This window comes from Lissotriton helveticus, chromosome 3_1 (genome assembly GCF_964261635.1).
Source record: "Lissotriton helveticus chromosome 3_1, aLisHel1.1, whole genome shotgun sequence".
Lineage (NCBI taxonomy): Eukaryota > Metazoa > Chordata > Amphibia > Caudata > Salamandridae > Lissotriton > Lissotriton helveticus.
The window spans coordinates 1,408,205,688-1,408,224,177 of record NC_136061.1 but is presented as its reverse complement, the minus strand read 5'-3'; the positions used below and the strand labels follow the sequence as shown (position 1 = coordinate 1,408,224,177).

At 43.0% G+C, this 18,490-nt stretch overlaps 1 protein-coding gene across 5 annotated transcripts in view; it reads right to left on the bottom strand.

Moving 5' to 3' along the window:
- Window positions 1–10,191: 10,191 nt before the first annotated feature.
- CLASP1 (cytoplasmic linker associated protein 1) overlaps window positions 10,192–18,490 on the bottom strand; it is a 1,618,163-nt gene continuing 1,609,864 nt past the window's right edge. For 4 of the 5 annotated variants that reach the window (XM_078682063.1, XM_078682065.1, XM_078682064.1 and 1 more), the window contains one exon: window positions 10,324–10,559. In XM_078682063.1, coding sequence (XP_078538189.1) covers window positions 10,473–10,559 — 87 coding nt within the window. In that variant the 3' untranslated portion in view covers window positions 10,324–10,472. Of the gene's footprint in view, window positions 10,560–18,490 lie in introns of all 5 variants that reach the window. The other variant, XM_078682066.1, reaches the window with a different exon arrangement.

Genomic DNA, 18,490 nt, shown 5'->3' with positions numbered 1-18,490 from the left:
CTGAGGGTAGCTCTTCATGGATCAGCGCTATCTGGACCAGAAAGGAAAGAACTGACATCAACACACCACGGTGGCGCCTATATAGGATGTAGATCTGAACTATTCCACCTACCGGCACACAGGGGTACTAGTCGAACATTTCTGGATCCAGTCTGACACCTGGTGACTGTTCTAAGGTAAGGAATCTGCAACCAATATGTCTCTATCAGATAGAGCTATATAGTATAGTCATTCATCATCAGTAAGAGTAGCCATGCATGATTGGCAATCCTAGTCCAGTGATGGTAGTGGATAGAAAGCATCCTTCTGCCTCGCCCCACACACTGAAATGGAACGAACCTCATGAAATAGTGGTGGGAAGGGCAGTGGATCCACCGGGGAAGTCATTAGGATATCTTAGTTGCTGCTGATGATGGGAGAACCGTTTTGTTGTTCTCTCTGGTGCCTCTTTGGCTGCAGGTTAGTACTATAGACTGAAGAGAATACTGAATGATATGGCTGTGACCACTGGCTGTTTCACACCGCCACCGAATCTCACAGTTGAGGGATCAAACAAGTTCAGTGGTCCAAGCGGCATCACAATTGAGATAGTGGGATATCAGCAGTTTCTGCAGGTTACCAACAAAGCTGGGATAGGAAAGAGCTATAGAATGAGCTCAAATGATTTTTTTACATATAAATTTGATTTTTTTAAAGTGTTTAGAGATGCAGCTGGAATTGTAGAAATAGCTTAGTGTTTGTGAATAGCGAAAACCCAATGACAGACACATTCCTTGGAAGAAAATGTAATTAATACATTAAAAAAACTGTCAGTCATTTATACAAGGGAATGCACAAATGCAAGATCGGGCTGTATATATGTGCTTATGAGATTAAGAAGCAACGCTACAAGGAATTTAACATCAGTAATTTATTCTAGAGCAAACTCCAAGTTTGGTTTTGATCTGGATTTTTTTCTTTTTAAAATTTTTGTAGCAAATTCTATCACGTTAATGACGACAACAACACAAAAACAATCTGTACAATTGCCATGATACACTCAAAGGTTAAACAAATAAGATATAAATACAGATATGGATGTAGCATGACAAAAAAGCTTAAAACAAAACTAATAAACAATGTTCAGAACATGTGCACAGTGAATGCTCTGGTCAGCAACACTATTAAACAACAGTTATCACATAATCCAGAGCATCTCCTTCCAATTAAAATACGGTCTGCAAAGTTTTGATATAGTTTACAAAAAAGCGTTTTCTGTCCATAAGAGTGTAGTTCTATGCTCTATAAATAATTTGGAAAATGAGGAGTTAGATGACAAAAATGCAAGATACATTACTGTTATATTGTGAGTTTTTAATAAGTTGTTATTAGGCAATACAAAACTTGTTTGTCGTGTAGCACTTCATTTATAATTCAGGCCAGCACACATAGTGTACCTTTAAAAAGCCACATGCCTCAATAATTCTGAAATATGTGAGAATGCATGGTATTTAAAATGGAGGGTGTTGGGTGCTATTATCTTCCCCTCACCCTAGACCACTTAAGCTCAATCGAGCAATAGAACTCCAACAAAGATTCAATATTGGGCGAGAAGTACCACACTTTGCAAGCATAGTGCACAAACCACTCATTCTGTCCTCATTATATTCTCAGCTCTGAATGCAGCATCTGGGTATGTTAAGGAAAAGTGGCAAACTCATAATGTGGTGGTAGCACGGACACCCTATTTAACATTTAGATTCCTACACCAGCAATGAAAAAAAGATGGTTTACAGCCGGAGAGACCTTTATGACTATATGATTGTGCAGCTATAATACAGTGATAAATGTGTTTTGAAAACCAACATTCAAAGCCAACAGAATAATAAAACACAGACATCGTGAGTAATGTATCTTAGGAAGTTACATTTCAAATACAAAATGCAGATAAGAAAAGAGACAATCTTTTAATAAATCAGGCACCGAATAATGTATTTTAAAACAAATATTTCATACTAAGTGAAACAAAAAACTCTGGCTATATACAGTGTTCAAAATAAAATCATAAATAATCCAACAAAAAGAATATTGTAGTGCTCACCAGATAATCTGCCTGGTGGACATTCAAAACATTTCACAAATTACTCGGAATAAATATTTGAATAAACAAATGATCTACAAAGTAGTTTCACTGTGATGTTTTGTTCCTTACACAAATTGCCAACTCTAAAATTACCTCTGTGTTGCCTGAAGATCTGATGACCTTCCTGGCCAGTAAATGAGAACATGATTGCCACCTATGCAGTCGACTCCATGTCACAACACTTCTCTGAGAATAAATCTCAATAGTGTTCCGTTATAAAGTGCTCCCTGAAATGTAGAATGGTGGTGAAAAGCAAGACCCACCACTGCAGTACCACCACTGCAGTATCAAGATTCAGAGGACAATTTTATCTGCAATGGGGACTAAACCTTCGAACACATCACGCATCTATATAGAAAGCATCCTGTCACAAGTTTAGATTTTTTCCGCACATAGAAATGTTATGTTCTTTAACGCCCATTCTTGGCAGAATTTGAGGCATTGACAATTTTTTTCCAACTTTTAAGGATGAACCCTAGTTTCAATTGAATTCTAACCGACTTAACTGCTGAATGTTGCAAGTACTTTATTTAGGCGTTTTAACATATGGGCAGTTACATGCTAATATTTCAATTCCGTACCAACTCATAAATTGAACTTTAGGAAACAGTTAAGACATGCTTATAAACCCTAAGCACGAAACTGGTTCTTGAGTGTTCGTATCAAGTTAGGGTAAACTGACAAAATCAAAGGATTGGAAGGAATAGATAACTGCACAGATTGCTGTGCAAAATACCTTTATAGGGTCTGCCATCAAACGAAGATATCGGAATTCCCAGTGTGATTCAGTGGCATAGAGTGTGGCTGTTACTTATACCTGGAAAGCAGCTGCACAAACTTTACAAAGCTGAGCATACTGTTAAAACTGCATAGTTTCACAATTGACAAAAAAAGAAATAGTTCAACCTGCTTGTCTCTGCACAAATGCAACTGTCTACATCTTGAAGGGGTTGTGGCCACTGGATAAATCTACATTAGATCAGTGAACGTTAAATGATAAATATATTACTATTATAAAAAAATGTTATTTTGAAAGTTTACTGCGGCACCATATTTCCAAAGCAGGGTAATGCTAGTTTAACAGAGCTCTAACGAAAATAAAGTGGTGGGAAGGATTTTTCAATTAACTTCAGCCACTAGTAACTGCTTGAGTGACATTTCATACCATCTTTTTTGTTCACTGTGACACTACAGACAGGGAGCTACCATATAGAAATTAGCCTTGCTGATGCTCCAATAAGAACAGTCCATCCAAACTCCTAGTTCACATCCCCTTGGAATGAGAACACAGGGAACCCTCGACCACTCCTCACTGAAATTCCTTAAGTGGAACAGGTATGACCAAATGTGAGTAAATGCTCACTTTACTGCAAGATTCAAGCTGTACCTCATTAATGAGGCCTAGAAAGACTGATTTTGGTCAAGGTTTGCATGTATTTCAGTTCAGAGGGAACCTGGCATGACAGTTTGGACTGGACTGTTCTTATGAAAGTAGGACTAATGATGAAATATATATCTGGCTGGTCCCTGTTCTGTCTGTAGTGTCAGAGCGAGCAAATTGTTGATGGACTGGAACGTGGCCCTGCATATTATTACCAGAGAATGAGATTAAGTCAAGCATTCCGCTCACCTTTTCGTTGATCTCATTAAGAGAACTGAAATGCAGCCCTAAGAAAAATTGTCAAAGATTGAGTGTTCCTTCAAAGACACTACAGAAGCCTAATTTGCTTACTACTATTGCCAGAGTCCTTACACTAAAGGGAACGTTTCTGGTAAATTCACCCTCAAGCTCTGGTGGTACTGCTCACATAGAGTAGTAAGACACTTTTTATGCACTAGGGCGTATTGGTACAAACTACATTCTCAGCTCTCCATTTGGGACAGAAAAGATTTCAAGAAAACAAAGTCTATCTAAAGTTTCCAAATATTCTGGGACCTGTGTAGAAGACGATTCTGCTGCCTCTTGGCAATCACCATTTCATAAATAAAGAAAGCTCTAGACTCATGGTAACTAATACACGAAAATTGGCTTGATTCTCACCTTTACAATATACTTTTCTATCACTTGCACAGCAGTGGCACGGAAAGCTGACATACAATTAAATCAATGCGACAGAAGCAAAGGTGCTTTGCATTGGTTTGTGGAATGTTCATGCCATTTTTTACAACTATTAGTCTGACCAAATTGCGGTAGATAAATGAAAGAAAGTGCTAGTTGTTAAAGTCTACTGTTCTGAGAGAGAATTAGAGTGTGAAACCTGGTACCTGGCTTAAAGATGGGAGTATCTTCGAGAAATCCGAATCTACCTAAGCTTCAGTCACTCACCACCGGGCTCATGTACAAATGAGTGCAAATAATCCCAGATATACATCCAAATATAAATGAATGAGGGATAATGTGTAACGGGTAATAGCACCTGGTTTCCATCTGCTGCTACCACCAAAGCTAAACCTTGCAGTACAAGTTAAGCAGAAGCAACCAAAGTTTAACTGACAATCAAGCTATATTTATACATATTGTTTCTAACGTTTGTGCTGGTCAGCTAGAAGCCATTTCCAAACAAACAAATTAGGGAAACAGCTTGAAGTTGGAAACCAAATACAGGCACCTTTCAGCCAAACATTGAAACTAATCTGCATGCCACTATTTACAAGGCACTTGAATTTCAGAGAGGCCACTGACATCATTTTAAGTATAACTGGAACAACGTTTGATCTTTTTTAATTTAATGCCAACTGGCTCATTGGATTCAAGAAATGATGATCACACTGAGAAATCTAAAAGGATGGAGAGAGAAAAGATACTTTTAACAAAGTTGGCGTGCAGCTTAGAGTGGGACTAAATGAGCGGACATCACATTACATTTTCAGGCTCAAGATTTGAGAACACAAATTGCATTAAGAGAGTTAATTCTAAAGTTGGCAAACTATGACGGTAAAAACACAAAACAGGACAGTGTTGTTAATGAAGAAAGTGAAGCCTGGTTTTGTGTGCTGCAGTCTATACATTGCCAATAACACTTGATTGAGCCTATCAGTGCTTTTACTGGGGGAGGGTTTTTTCTTCGTGTATGTATACTAATATCAGCATATTGCATTAAAGACCACTCCACTAAGGCTTGAGGGTCACGTGAATAAGACGATTTATGTTTTTTATACTCCATCCCCATGCTCCCAATGACTGGCAGATATTTATTCATGCAGTGATGAATCCTTATTTATCTCAAATTCAATGCTGCTTAACATTTCCCATAACCTGCATGCCCAAATAATCTGACACATCATTTTCATTAAGTTACAGTTCCAGTGTCTGAGAAAGAGAACAAAGCATTATCAGGTAGGTGGAGGAGCACAGCAGCTTGCAGTGACAGGTGAGTAGTCACACATACAATTCACATTTGCTTTATTCTTTCCTACAAAACATAATTTAGAAAGATTTAAATAAAAAAAAAAAAATTACACGTGAACTCCATCTCAATAAATCAATATGGTTACCAAATAGAGACTGGACATTAAGTAGAATTGTAGAGACGGGAGAAACATTTCAATATGTGAAGAGTTGGTGAGAGGATGTAGAGTTCCAGTGGGCTATGTAATCATATAAAGTCAGAATCACATGTAGACTGCTCATTTGTTATTTCGTTTTTTTCTGCAAAATAGGCGCATGAGGATAAAGTAAGTAGAGGCATTGTTTTTAACTGTAGAATCAATTGAAAAATGTATCCGTTTGTAGGCAAAAGACAACTCATATTGTGCTGTTCAGCAGGTTAGATGGGACTAATTTTTAATTATGTCCTTGTTACCATAGATTGCGATCCATTACAAGTATTGTAATGTGGAAATATTCTCAAATTAGAGTTTCTTGCAGAATAAATGCAGTACTCGTGATATTAGGGGCTAAAAATAGCAATGAATGCATTATCAAATCCTTTCCACTGAAAACATCCTCAAGTCTTTGCTTTGCCGAGTTATATTTTCTTTAAAAAAAAATACTTAGAACGACAACTTTTCAAAAACAACAAAAAGTTAATGTTTCCGATTCTTCGAGCAAGTTTTTTTTTTTCAATTGATCCTCAATAATTTTAAGGTTTGTCAATCTTAGAAATGAAGTGCATAGCCACAAGGAACTTGCAGAGGGAATCTTATATTTTCAGATATCCCGCTTGATATGGTCTACAGTTCAACAGTAGAATTTCATGGCCACAGTTTATGGAGGAACACATCTTGATGACATACACAGCCATCTTCATTATAGCAGGAAACTTCCCCCAAACACAGATTGGTTGCGTTCCATCACTTTAAGTGCTATCGTAAGTAGGTGGCAAAAAACAAATAAACAAAGTGACAATGTGATCACATGGTTTGAACGATAGCTCAGGAGTTAAGCCACTGACAACTGAATGAGTAGAAGCTTGACATTCACCTTCACACTTGTACCTGAGTTTTTGGACAACAACTGCAAATTTGGGAGATCTTTTGATATCATCCCTCTTGTAAATTTGAAGTAGGGATACAAATCTGTGATTATTCTATTGGAAAAACCTGCAGGATTTCATGAAGCAAAGAATTAAAACAAATTTATCAGATTATATTTTAGTAAGTATGAGCAATTTTTTTTTAACCAAGATGGACATATGTATTGAAAATGGTGCGTGAACCACTGGACTGTTCGCTTCTCTGTGGAAAAAGAGAAGAACTGTTCATTATACAGTTAAACGTTTTTGAGATCTGCCAGCTGATGTGAGGCATTTTTTCAAGTTGCTGTCTACAAAGTGACACGGTTGCAGTAAAAATGTCTAGGTTCTCTTTACCTTTCGAGAATGAGAATGAAAAAGGTTAATTGAAAATTTTAGTATATTGGTTTGGGGGTTTAATATCTAAATGCACTACCAATGTTATAGACCAATGAATGGGAGGGAAGTAAATCAGGATGCCACTAGGTCTTCCACTGGAAGACATCCATATATCACAGCAAAGGGTCCATATATGCAAAAACAGATCCTTTCCCTCAGAAATATGTGTTTAAACAACCGCTTTAAGTGCAATGCAAGCACACACAAATGTAATATGTATGAATATATATATATATATATATATATATATATATATATATATATATATGTGTGTGTGTGTGTGTATATATGTACACACACAGAGGCAACAGTGTATTTATTGAAATGCTTTTAAATAGATTCTGAACAAATAATTGTGAAGTGTAAAAGCTGGGCAGAATGCAAATGCCACCTGAAGATGGCCTTTATTGATGGACAATAACACATATTTTATGAAATGTATTTCTTATATTAAAAAGTGAAACAATCTAGGCTACCCAATGGCTTAAAGACAAATTCTCATTAATGTAAGGCATATGCGATTTTATTTTCAATATTTATTGCCACCTCAGTCGAGAATATAGAGTATCCTCCTCATATTTGATGTCGGGCTACTGTATGAGATGCATAATTCCCAATTGCTGAACTCTATAGCATGGCCAGATGACGTTATATTTCTGAGTCTGCATTTCAACAGAGGATATCGAGGACTGTAATGAACATTACCATACTACATTAGTGGATTTCTTTACTTTTCCCAACTTTGTCATCTTTACGAAGCATACAAAATTACCACACAATCCACTTCTCAAATGTGGATCCCTACACCTCTCCCTGTCAAACTGGACCCTCAATTTAAATTTGGTGGACAGGAAGCTTGATGTGACCACATATTTCAATTCAAGGAAAATATCTTAATAATTAAGCGTTATTGCCTGCACTTGCAGGCAGTAACAGTTGTTAACTCAATTCCCTGTAGTTGTAAGAATGAGCCGCACTTAAGAACGTATAACAATGGTTGAGATAACTAAAGCAATTAGAATCCCCATGCGGGAGGAAACAGCTGTTTCCTCCCTCAGCCTTTTCTCTAAGCAGCTGCTGGTCGCAACCCCTGACCTTTGGACTCCTGTTCTTTGTTTCGACAAAGAAAGTCCAATCCACTAAAGAAAAGTGAAAACATTTTTTTTTCTTCTCTCTACTTGTCCTTGGCCAATTGGGCTACATTACACCAAAAGCATGGGGAGGATTACAATCAGCCCCGTGGTAACTGGCATGTGCTACTGAAGAGGCTGCAGAAGCGCCATGGCAGAACAGACCCCTTTTTCTACCCAAACATTTAGGTGCAAGGCTTCCCATGCTCCCAAAGCGCTCTCTATATATTCCTGCCAAACTTAGGAGGGATGATGGCAGCTAGCCAGTCCTAGAAAGCTCCCTCTGCGGGACTGTACTATTAAAGTATAGCCAGAAAAGGGAGCATACTGATTGGCTTGCCAGTGCCCAAATGTTCCACTCAGGATGCTCATAAAAGATCATAAAGTGGTCATTTTGTTGAATTAAAGGAGAAACCTATGTTCATTTCTGATTCACTTAGCAGTAGTAGCAACAGACAGTCCCTGGTAACTTTGTAAATCTATTGAAGAAACAATATTGTCACAGAACTTCTAACATACTGCATAGTATAACAAATGAAGAAGTATTTGTACGTTATACGGCTAATGTCTATTGTATGATTCAATCTGGGACTAGCATACTGAGAGAACAAAACAAGTTTGATTCAACAACATCATGCTCATTTTTTAAGGGAGTAGTTGCATCAACCTATTTCAATTTCCACAGGCCTCACTCCGAATGTACGGGATTTACTAAGACTCGCATGTGACTGAGAAATAACAACGGAATGAACAGAAACATTTCTTCTCACTGTGAGGATAGCTTAGAGTTCCTAAGTGGAAATCAAAGTATGCCATAATAATGCCATTTTGGCTCAACAGCTGCGTTACCAAACGCAGCACACAACATCATTGGCCATCACTTGTCTTTACCTTTGAATCAACATAGAGTCTATTACTGCACAGTTATAAAAAAAAATCAAATGCATCAATGGTCGAAAAAATTAAAAAAAAAGTCCTTTTTAAAAAAAATATTCTTGGTAAAACATTGACGTTCTGTCAATGATAGTAGTTCTTCAAATTATACTAGAACTTTAGCTTGTAATGATTCAAAGTGATACATTTTGAAAGAATTAAAGAAAGTCCGAACAAATAAAATAAAATGTTAATCGGAGCAGATTTGTATAGAGTCTGGCGCTACATGCTGTTGCATGGTCAAGCAATATGGCATTATATCAACAGATGTTCTATTTTGCAGACAATACTATTTTCAAAAAAATAGGCCACAGTACAGTCATGGAAGAACGACAATGTTGATTTGTGCTGGCTAATTCAACATTATGTAATTCAAAAGCAGAGTTTAGCAATTAAAACACTAGTGGCATGTGTGCTGCTTGTATGAAGGAAGACCGCTGCACATGCTTGAGATAAAGTGAAGTTCCACTACTCACACAGATCAAGCCATGGTCGGTGATACTTCCCGTATGGTTCAAACATGACCTTGAGGAAAGTTTTGCTTCACTTTCCTGCCCAAGCGGTAATTTGATAGGAGGAGGAATTCATAGTTCAACATATCTACTGGTCATTAGGTTATCACTAACAATGCCAACCTGTTTGGGATATTCTTCTGACTGTCTTCTGTTGATTAGATCATTTTTTGTGACACCTAGTAGAATGAGCATTGGAGAATAAGAGCAAAACCAACAGGTAGTGGAGAGATGTGCGTGGGAAACTGAGAGCAGGCATTCATCTTGGTGAAACTCTATCCTAAAGAACTGGCACAGAAAATACAAAAGAAAACTCTGCATGTCCACCAACTGTTAAAAAGGGATGATTTCCTCCTAACATTGCCACAGACTTTTGCAATGAACAAGCACAAATACTTTGCAAATCATGCTTCACATTTCTGTAGGCTTGAGCAAGCAACCTTCATCTTTGACCTCAGAGCTATGCAAAGTAAATTGTTCAATGTTCAAGATAGCACGAAGACCAGGCAAATAAGTTCTCATCAAATATATATAAATATATATATTAACATAAAAAAAAATAAGATAGCAACATAATCTTTCAAGTGCATATCCGAAGCGGCTCGTCCAATGCACACTTATTCAGACACAGGGTGAAGGACTTCAGCAGGCTATACAAATCTGTTTAATGATGGCTTTTTCGTTCCTTCTCTCTTTTTAAAGGCTGCAACACAGGCCTCGCTTCCTTTACATTCAAATACATACATATGGGACTTTACATAAAATCAGACTTTTAAAAGGATCAAAACACTGACTGCAATAAATAATCGTTTCGACACCCTTCATTGTGGTTTAGGGTGTCTGTGAATAAAGTGAGGCAGAAAGGTCTCTGGGAGGCATCGCTGATTGCTTCTGCAACAATTCATCAATCTGAAAGCCGGCACTAACTGTGGGTCGAAACGTCCGACGATGAACTGCTGTTGCTATTTGTGGTTTGGGCCCTCTTTATGTACAAGTTCAATAATTTCATCTGAAAGAGAAAACACCATAGCTTTATAGACTATTTAAACGTGAATTAGCAAAGAAAAAACACTAAGTATAAAGAACGTTTAAATGCGTTATGTGCATTACAGGTAATATAAACCACATACAGTGTCCAACACTGTACAACAAACTGGTGATGAACAAGTTACTTACCTTCGGTAACGCTTTTTCTGGTAGATACAATATCTGCCTGTGGAATCCTCACATTGTGAATATCCCCCTTGCGTCAGCAACATTCGGAATTTTCTTCGTAGCACGCCGGCGTGAGCGACGTCATAGGAGCACGGCATCGCGCGCGACTCCGTCTGACGTCCCCGACTCCTTATTAGACCCACGTCGGCGTGATTACGTCAGTTCTGTCCTTTTTTCCGTGCCTTCAAGGCACCCGGACGGACCAACGACAGTAAATATACATGTATACAGTGTACACAGTACATACAAATCAAAACTGCGCACAAAGTGCTCAGCAAAAGTATCAAAAACACAGAAAACATAAATACATAAAAACCAGGTATAGCAGAGTGGACAACGGGGAGCCGGGTGGGCATGTGAGGAATCCACAGGCAGATACTGTATCTACCAGAAAAAGCGTTACCGAAGGTAAGTAACTTGTTCTTCTGATAGATACATCTGCCTTGTGGATTCCTCACCTTGTGAATAGAGTCCCACAGCAGTCCCCACTCCCGGAGGAGGGTGTCCACTCTGCTATACCAGGAAATCTTGGAGGACAGAGCGCGCGAAGTGGCCGTCCCTCCTCACCTCGGTATCTAAGCAGTAGTGCTTCGCGAAAGTGTGGAGGAAGGCCCAAGTCGCGGCCCTGCAAATGTCCTCAACAGGAACACCTGTAGACAAAGCAGATGTTGTAGACTTTGCTCTAGTTTGAATGTGCTCTAATACCCTCAGGAGGGTCCTTACCCGCCAGGGAGTAGCAAATCTTGATGCACAGGATTATCCACCTGGAAAGTGTGCGCTTGTGCACCGCTCTGCCCTTCATGCAGCCAGCAAAACCCACGAAGAGCTGATCACCAACGCGATAGTCTTTAGTCCTATCGAGATAGAAACTGACGGCTCTCTTTGGGTCCAAGCGATGAAGTCTCTCCTCCTCCTTGGAAGGGTGAGGGGGAGGATAAAAGGTAGGGAGGGTAATGGATTGTCCTAGATGGAAGGGAGTTACCACCTTAGGCAGAAAAGCAGCTCTGGTCCTGAGAACCATTCTTTCAGCATGAATGGTCAAGAATGGGGGCTTGGAACTAAGAGCCTGAAGCTCACTTACCCTCCTTGCCGAGGTAATTGCAACCAAGACGACAGTTTTAAAAGAAAGAAGCCTCATGGGACACTTGTGCAAGGGTTCGAAGGGAGAACCCATCAAATAGGTCAACACAAGATTCAAATCCCAATGAGGAACAACAAAAGGAGTAGGAGGGAACCTATTAGTGAGACCCTTCAAAAATCTTAAAACCACAGGAGACTTAAAAAGAGAAGGCTGATCCGGCAAACAGAGAAATGCCGATAAGGCTGAAAGATACCCCTTGACCGTGGCAACAGCAAATCCTTGCTGCGCCAGAGAAAGTGCAAACTGCAAAATGTCAGACAAATGAGCCTTCAAAGGGTCAACATCCCTCTCCCTACAGCAAGAGACAAATTTAGACCACCTATACGAATAAATGGACTTCGTGGAGTCATACCTGGCAGAAAGAATGACATCCACCACATCGTGAGGGAGAGAAAAGGAATTCAAGTTGCCGCGTTCAATCTCCAGGCATGAAGGTGTAATGTCTGGAGGTGGGGGTGTAGAACCTGCCCCTCCATCTGAGAGAGGAGGTCTGCTCTGAAAGGGAGACGGAGCGGTGGGTGAGAGGAGAGGTGGAGAAGGTCTGTGTACCACACCCTTCTTGGCCAATCCGGGGCGACCAATATGACTTGGGCCCGGACCTGGCGAATCTTCCTCAGAACTCGAGGAATCAAGGGTATGGGGGGAAACGCGTAAAGGAGTTTATTTCCCCAACTCAACTGAAACGCGTCCCCCAAAGCTCCTTGCATCGGATACTGGAGACTGCAGAATGACAGGCAGTGAGCATTCTCGTGAGTGGCGAACAGGTCCACCTGAGGAGTCCCCCACATCTGAAAGATGTCGTGAACCAACTCCGGGTGAAGCCTCCACTCGTGGTCGGCAGAGAACTGTCGACTGAGAACGTCTGCACGAACGTTCAGAACTCCGGCCAGATGATTTGCCATCAGACAAATCTGATGATCCTGAACCCAGGACCAGAGACGCAGAGCCTCTCTGCAGAGACACTGCGACCCTACTCCTCCCTGCTTGTTGATGTACCACATCGCGGTCGTGTTGTCCGTCAGGACCTGAACCGACTGACTGCGAAGGGAAGGGAGGAAGGCCTTGAGCGCCAAACGTATCGCCCGCAATTCTAGAAGGTTGATATGAAGCAACCTTTCCTCTGGAGACCAAAGACCTTTGATCTCCAGATCCCCCAGATGAGCACCCCACCCGAGAGTGGATGCATCCGTTATCACTGTGGCAACAGATGGAGGAAGATGGAAAGGCTTTCCCTGAGACAGATTGCCTTCCACACTCCACCAAGACAGATCCGCTGCAGTTTCTCTGGAGATCCTCACTGACTCCCCGAGATCTCCGTTGTGTTGAAACCACTGCCTGCGGAGGCACCACTGGAGTGCCCTCATGTGCCAGCGTGCATGGTTGACCAACAGAATGCAAGAAGCCATCAGACCGAGCAGACTAAGGACATTCAGGACTGGAACAACCGCTCCATTGTAGAATAAAGGAATCATTTCCTGTATGTCGCGAATCCTTTGAGGTGGAGGGAATGCACGACATACAGTAGTGTCCAGTACCGCACCTATGAACAGGTTGCGCTGGGAGGGCACCAGGTGAGAGTTGGGTACGTTTATCGAAAAACCCAACCTGTGCAACAACTGAGTTGTCTTTTGCAGATGATGGAGCACATTCTCCGGCGACTCTGCTTTGATCAGCCAGTCGTCTAGATAGGGGAACACAGGAATCCCCGATCTTCTGAGATGCGCAGCCACCACTGCCATCACCTTGGTGAAAACTCGAGGCGCAGTAGTAAGCCCAAAAGGAAGGACCGCAACCTGGTAGTGCTGCGATCCCACCGTAAAACGGAGATACTTTCTGTGCGTCTTCAGAATGGGGATGTGAAAATACGCATCCTGCAAGTCGATCGACACCATCCAGTCTTCTTCCAACAGCGCTTGAATAACCTGTGCAAGTGTGAGCATTTTGAACTTCTCCTGTTTGAGATTGAGGTTCAAAATCCTGAGGTCCAGGATTGGCCGAAGCCTGCCATCCTTCTTGGGGATCAGGAAATACCGGGAGTAGCACCCCTGAACCCTTTCCTGCTCTGGAACCACCTCTATCGCACCTTTTCGGAACAGTGCCAGGACTTCTTCCTGCAGGAGAAGTAGGTGGTCCTCCGAACAATAACCTTGGCAAGGAGGGTAATTGGGAGGGAACTCCTGGAAAGGAAGTGCATACCCATTTTCTACGAGATTGAGAACCCAAAGATCTGATGTAACCGATTCCCAATCCCGTAGAAAATGAGTAAGCCGACCCCCTACCGGACCAGCATGATCCAGAATGGTGGATCTAGGGCTGCTTTGCTGTTGCAGGTGGGGGGTGGGTATTATTGGAGGAAGTAGAGGAGGAGGAGGCTTGGCGTCCACGAGCACGGCCCCTCTGTTTACCTCTGTATGATTTATACAATGGGTTCTGCAGCTGCTGTTGCTGCTGCTGGCCTTGCTTATAGGAACGAAAAGTGGATCTGCCAAATCCCCTAAACTTTCTAGTGGCAGAACCTCTAGCCTGAAGGCCCAAAGACCTCGCCGTAGCCCGGCTATCTTTGAACTTCTCCAAGGCTACATCCGCTTTCTTCCCAAAGAGGCCTGTCCCGTCAAATGGCAAGTCCATTAAAGTGGATTGTACATCTGCCGAAAAATCTGAAGATTTCAGCCATGCGGCCCTTCTGGTGGCAACAGTAGAGCCCATAATCCTGGCAACAGAGTCCGCCGTGTCCATGCCACTCTGAATTACCAAGCGGGCTGCAGCTTGAGTATCGGAGACCACTTCATTGAAGTTCTTTCTATCATCCTCTGGAAGTTTAGATGACAATTGTTTCACAGAGTCCATCAATGCATGAACATATCTTCCTAGCAGGCAAGTAGCATTAGTAGATTTTAGAGCCATGCTACCTGAGGAGAAAATCTTTTTTGCAGACTGATCCAAGTTTTTAGAGTCCTTGTCTGCTGGTACTTGAGGAAATGAACCTGCAGACCTGTTGGAACAAGCGGCCTGTACCACCAGACTCTCCGGAAAAGGATGTGAAGAGAGAAACTCGGGGTCACCAGGTGCCACCCTGTAACGTCTTGCTACAGACCTGGAAACCGCAGGAGCAGTCAACGGTCTCTTCCAGACCTCCATTATTGGTTTAGTTAAAGCCTCAGTGAATGGAAGTGTAGGCTCTATAATAGATGAAGGAGAGTGTAAAACCTCTGTGAGGATGTTAGGTTTGTACTCAACAGTAGGTAAGGTCAGATTGAGTAGATCCGCAGCCTTCCTAATAACAACATGGTAGGGTGCCACGTCCTTAGATGGTGCATCAGAAACTGATGGTAAACCCCACTCAGGAGAGAGTTCCAGACCACTAGCACTATGTAGGTCTTCAAAACAGTCCCCTTGATCTAGAAGTTCACCTTCCTCTACATCAGAATCTTCATACCTCTTTTCCTCCAAGAGGCGCTGAGCTCTGCGTCTCGACCACTCCATACGAACCGAAGCCGATGGATCCGGTAACGACTCTGACGGAGTCGGATCCGGCGTCGAACGAGGAGCCGGGGCAGCTGGAGGACGAGACTCACGAACCGGCGTGGCACCTCGAACCAAATCACGAGGTCGATCCGGAGCCGGCGAAGCCGTATGCGGATCGACGACCTCGGTGGAGCCGTACCGAGCCAAGGTGTATAAGGCGCCGGCATAAACGGCATAAAAGGAGCCGGTTCTTGTTCCGGAATCGGGGAACCTCCAAGAGACTGTAAAGGAGAAGGAGATACGAAGTCCTTATGATGCTTTCGAGACTTCTTCTTCGAATCCGAAGACTCTTTTTCAGAATGATGTCTCGAGCTATGTTTTCTCCTTTTGTGCTTCTTCTTTGAGGAGCCCGAAGCATGACCCGAAGCCGACTTGGATCCAGACCTCGACCTCTCTCTGGATCTCGACCTCGCTCTGGACCTCGACCTCGAAGCCGATCTCGACCTCGACTTCGAACGCGACTTCTGTCTCGACTTCGAGCGTCTGGACGTCGACCTCGAAGATCTCCCAGTCCCTCTTCACTTTACCTTCGCAAGAAGAAGTTTAGCTTCACGTTCTCATAAGGCCTTAGGATTCATTTTGAAGCAGGATCAACAGTTTTTAACATCATGGTCCGATCCAAGACACTACAAACAATCGTTATGCGGATCGGTGATCGACATCATTCGGGCACATGATCTGCACTGTTTGAATCCTGTCTTCCTCGACGACATTCTCGACGAAGAAGAAACACTCAATATAGAAACAGTAACACAAAAAATTAAGAAGTTACTATGTGTCGCAGAAGATCCCAGAAACCGTTAGCGTCGACGATGCGGAAAAAAGGGAACGGACGTCATCACGCCGACGTGGGTCTAATAAGGAGTCGGTGACGTCAGACGGAGTCGCGCGAGATGCCGTGCTCTTATGACGTCGCTCACGCCGGCGTGCTACGAAGAAAAATTCCGAATGTTGCTGACGCAAGGGGGATATTCACAAGGTGAGGAATCCACAAGGCAGATGTATCTATCAGAAAGGAAACACAATTATCCCCATCAGCTATCACAGTTTTTACTGAATTGCCCAAAGAATGTAGCTAAAAGCATAGTCTAACAAGTTACTTACCTTCGGTATCACATTATCTGGTAGAGACATAGCCTAGCCGTAGATTCGTTAACTTTTGAATTCTCACCAGGTTTCAGACTGGACTTGGAAATTTTTCAGCAGTACCTATATGTGCCAGGGGGTGGCATTGTACGATTCCGTAATGACGTCAACTCCAGTTGTGACATCAGTGGAGTCATATAAGCTCCCTCTGGCACACGGACGTCCGTTTCTTCTGTAAAACCTTCTGCACCACAATGAGGAGCCACTTCTAAAACTGGTTGTGGAAATAGTGTGCCAAAGAGTATCAATTTGTCTTTGAAACAATAACTAGAAAACAGAAATGAATGGTACAGCAATACCAAGTCAAGATCTCCAAGGTAAGACCAAATGGTTCTTAAATCACACAAGCATATGAAAGATGGTGTATAAAACCAGTGCTGAAAAGGGGTAAACCCCTTACACCCAGAAAAATCAAATGGCTCAATGAAGCACATAGCTACTTGAACACTGACCACCGGTGTATAAGCCAGGGTTGTAAAAGGAAATACCTCTTACACTATAAATCATTTGCAGAGTGGGGAGTGTTAAGGAATCTGTGGCTAGACTATGTCTCTACCAGTTAATGCGTTACCAAAGGTAAGTAACTTGTTCATCTGATAGAGATATCCTGCTGCATATTCCGTAACTTTTTAATTAAATACCATAGCTATACACACCAGAGGATAGACCTAAAACAGTGTCAAATCCAGAACCACTACAATAAAGGGGAGCTTTTGAGAGGGACTCAGGTGCGACTTTGGCATATTGATTGAAAAACCCAGCAAGTGCAGGAGGTCGGCCATAGTCTGAAGGTGGGTGACGAATGCCTGGGGCGAGCCCGCCTTCAACAACCAGTTGTCGAGGTAGGGGAAGACTGACACCCCTGACCTGCGCAGATGAGCTGCGACCACCGCCATCACTTTCGCACGTCCTACTACCGGCCCAGGAATGTGCTCGATGGCCCCCTTGGCAAAAAGGGCCACGACTTCCTGTTGGAGAAGTGCGAAGTGATCCCCCGACATGCGGTGGAACGGAGGAGGCATGGCCGGGGGGGTAGACTCGAAGGGGAGGGAGTAGCTCCTCCGGCGAACTGCAACGCCCACTTGTCAGAAGTGACAGAACGCCAATGGACAAGGTGATAGCGAATCCTGCCACCCAATGGCGTGGGATGCGACCCGAAGCTCAGACTAGGAAGGCTTTGAGGTAGACGTTGCGGGGCGGAGGTGGACTGAACCTCACGCCGGCCCTGGAGCCACCGTGGCGGCTGCAGCGCCAACGGGCCAGTTGAGTATGGTTCTGCGCAGGCTTCTGGCTGAATGAATGGCCAGGGGTGCCTCTGCCATGGCCACAAAAGGAATGAAACGTGGACGTGGCCGGTCGCGTGGTGGAAAGGCCCAAGGACTTGGCCGTAGCTCTAGAGTCCTTAAAACGCTCCAGTGCCGTGTCAGCCTTATCACCAAACAGACGAGTGCCGTCAAAAGGCATGTCCATGAGCGAACTCTGAACGTCCAGGGAGAACCGAGTGGACCTCAGCCAGGCATGACGCCGAAGCGCCACGGTCATGGAAATTGCCCTACCAAGGGAGTCCGCGGTGTCCAAGCCACAACGAATGGCAAATCTAGCCGTGTCCCTACCCTCAGCCACAGCCTGAGACAGCACAGTGAGGACCTCCTCCGGGCACCGAGGCAACACCTTAGCCACGGAATCCCACACCGTGTGGGAATAGCGGCCCAGAAGGCATGTGGTGTTCACTGACCGCAGTCCTAAGCTGGCCGACGAGAACAACCGCTTGCCAAACTGCTCTAATCTCTTAAGAGTCCTTATCCGGCGGAGCCGTGGGAAAGGCACTCTGGGACATAGAAGCCTGAATTACCAGACTTTCGGGTGTAGGATGAGTGGTCAGAAAGGCAGGGTCACCCGGCGCCGGGCGATGA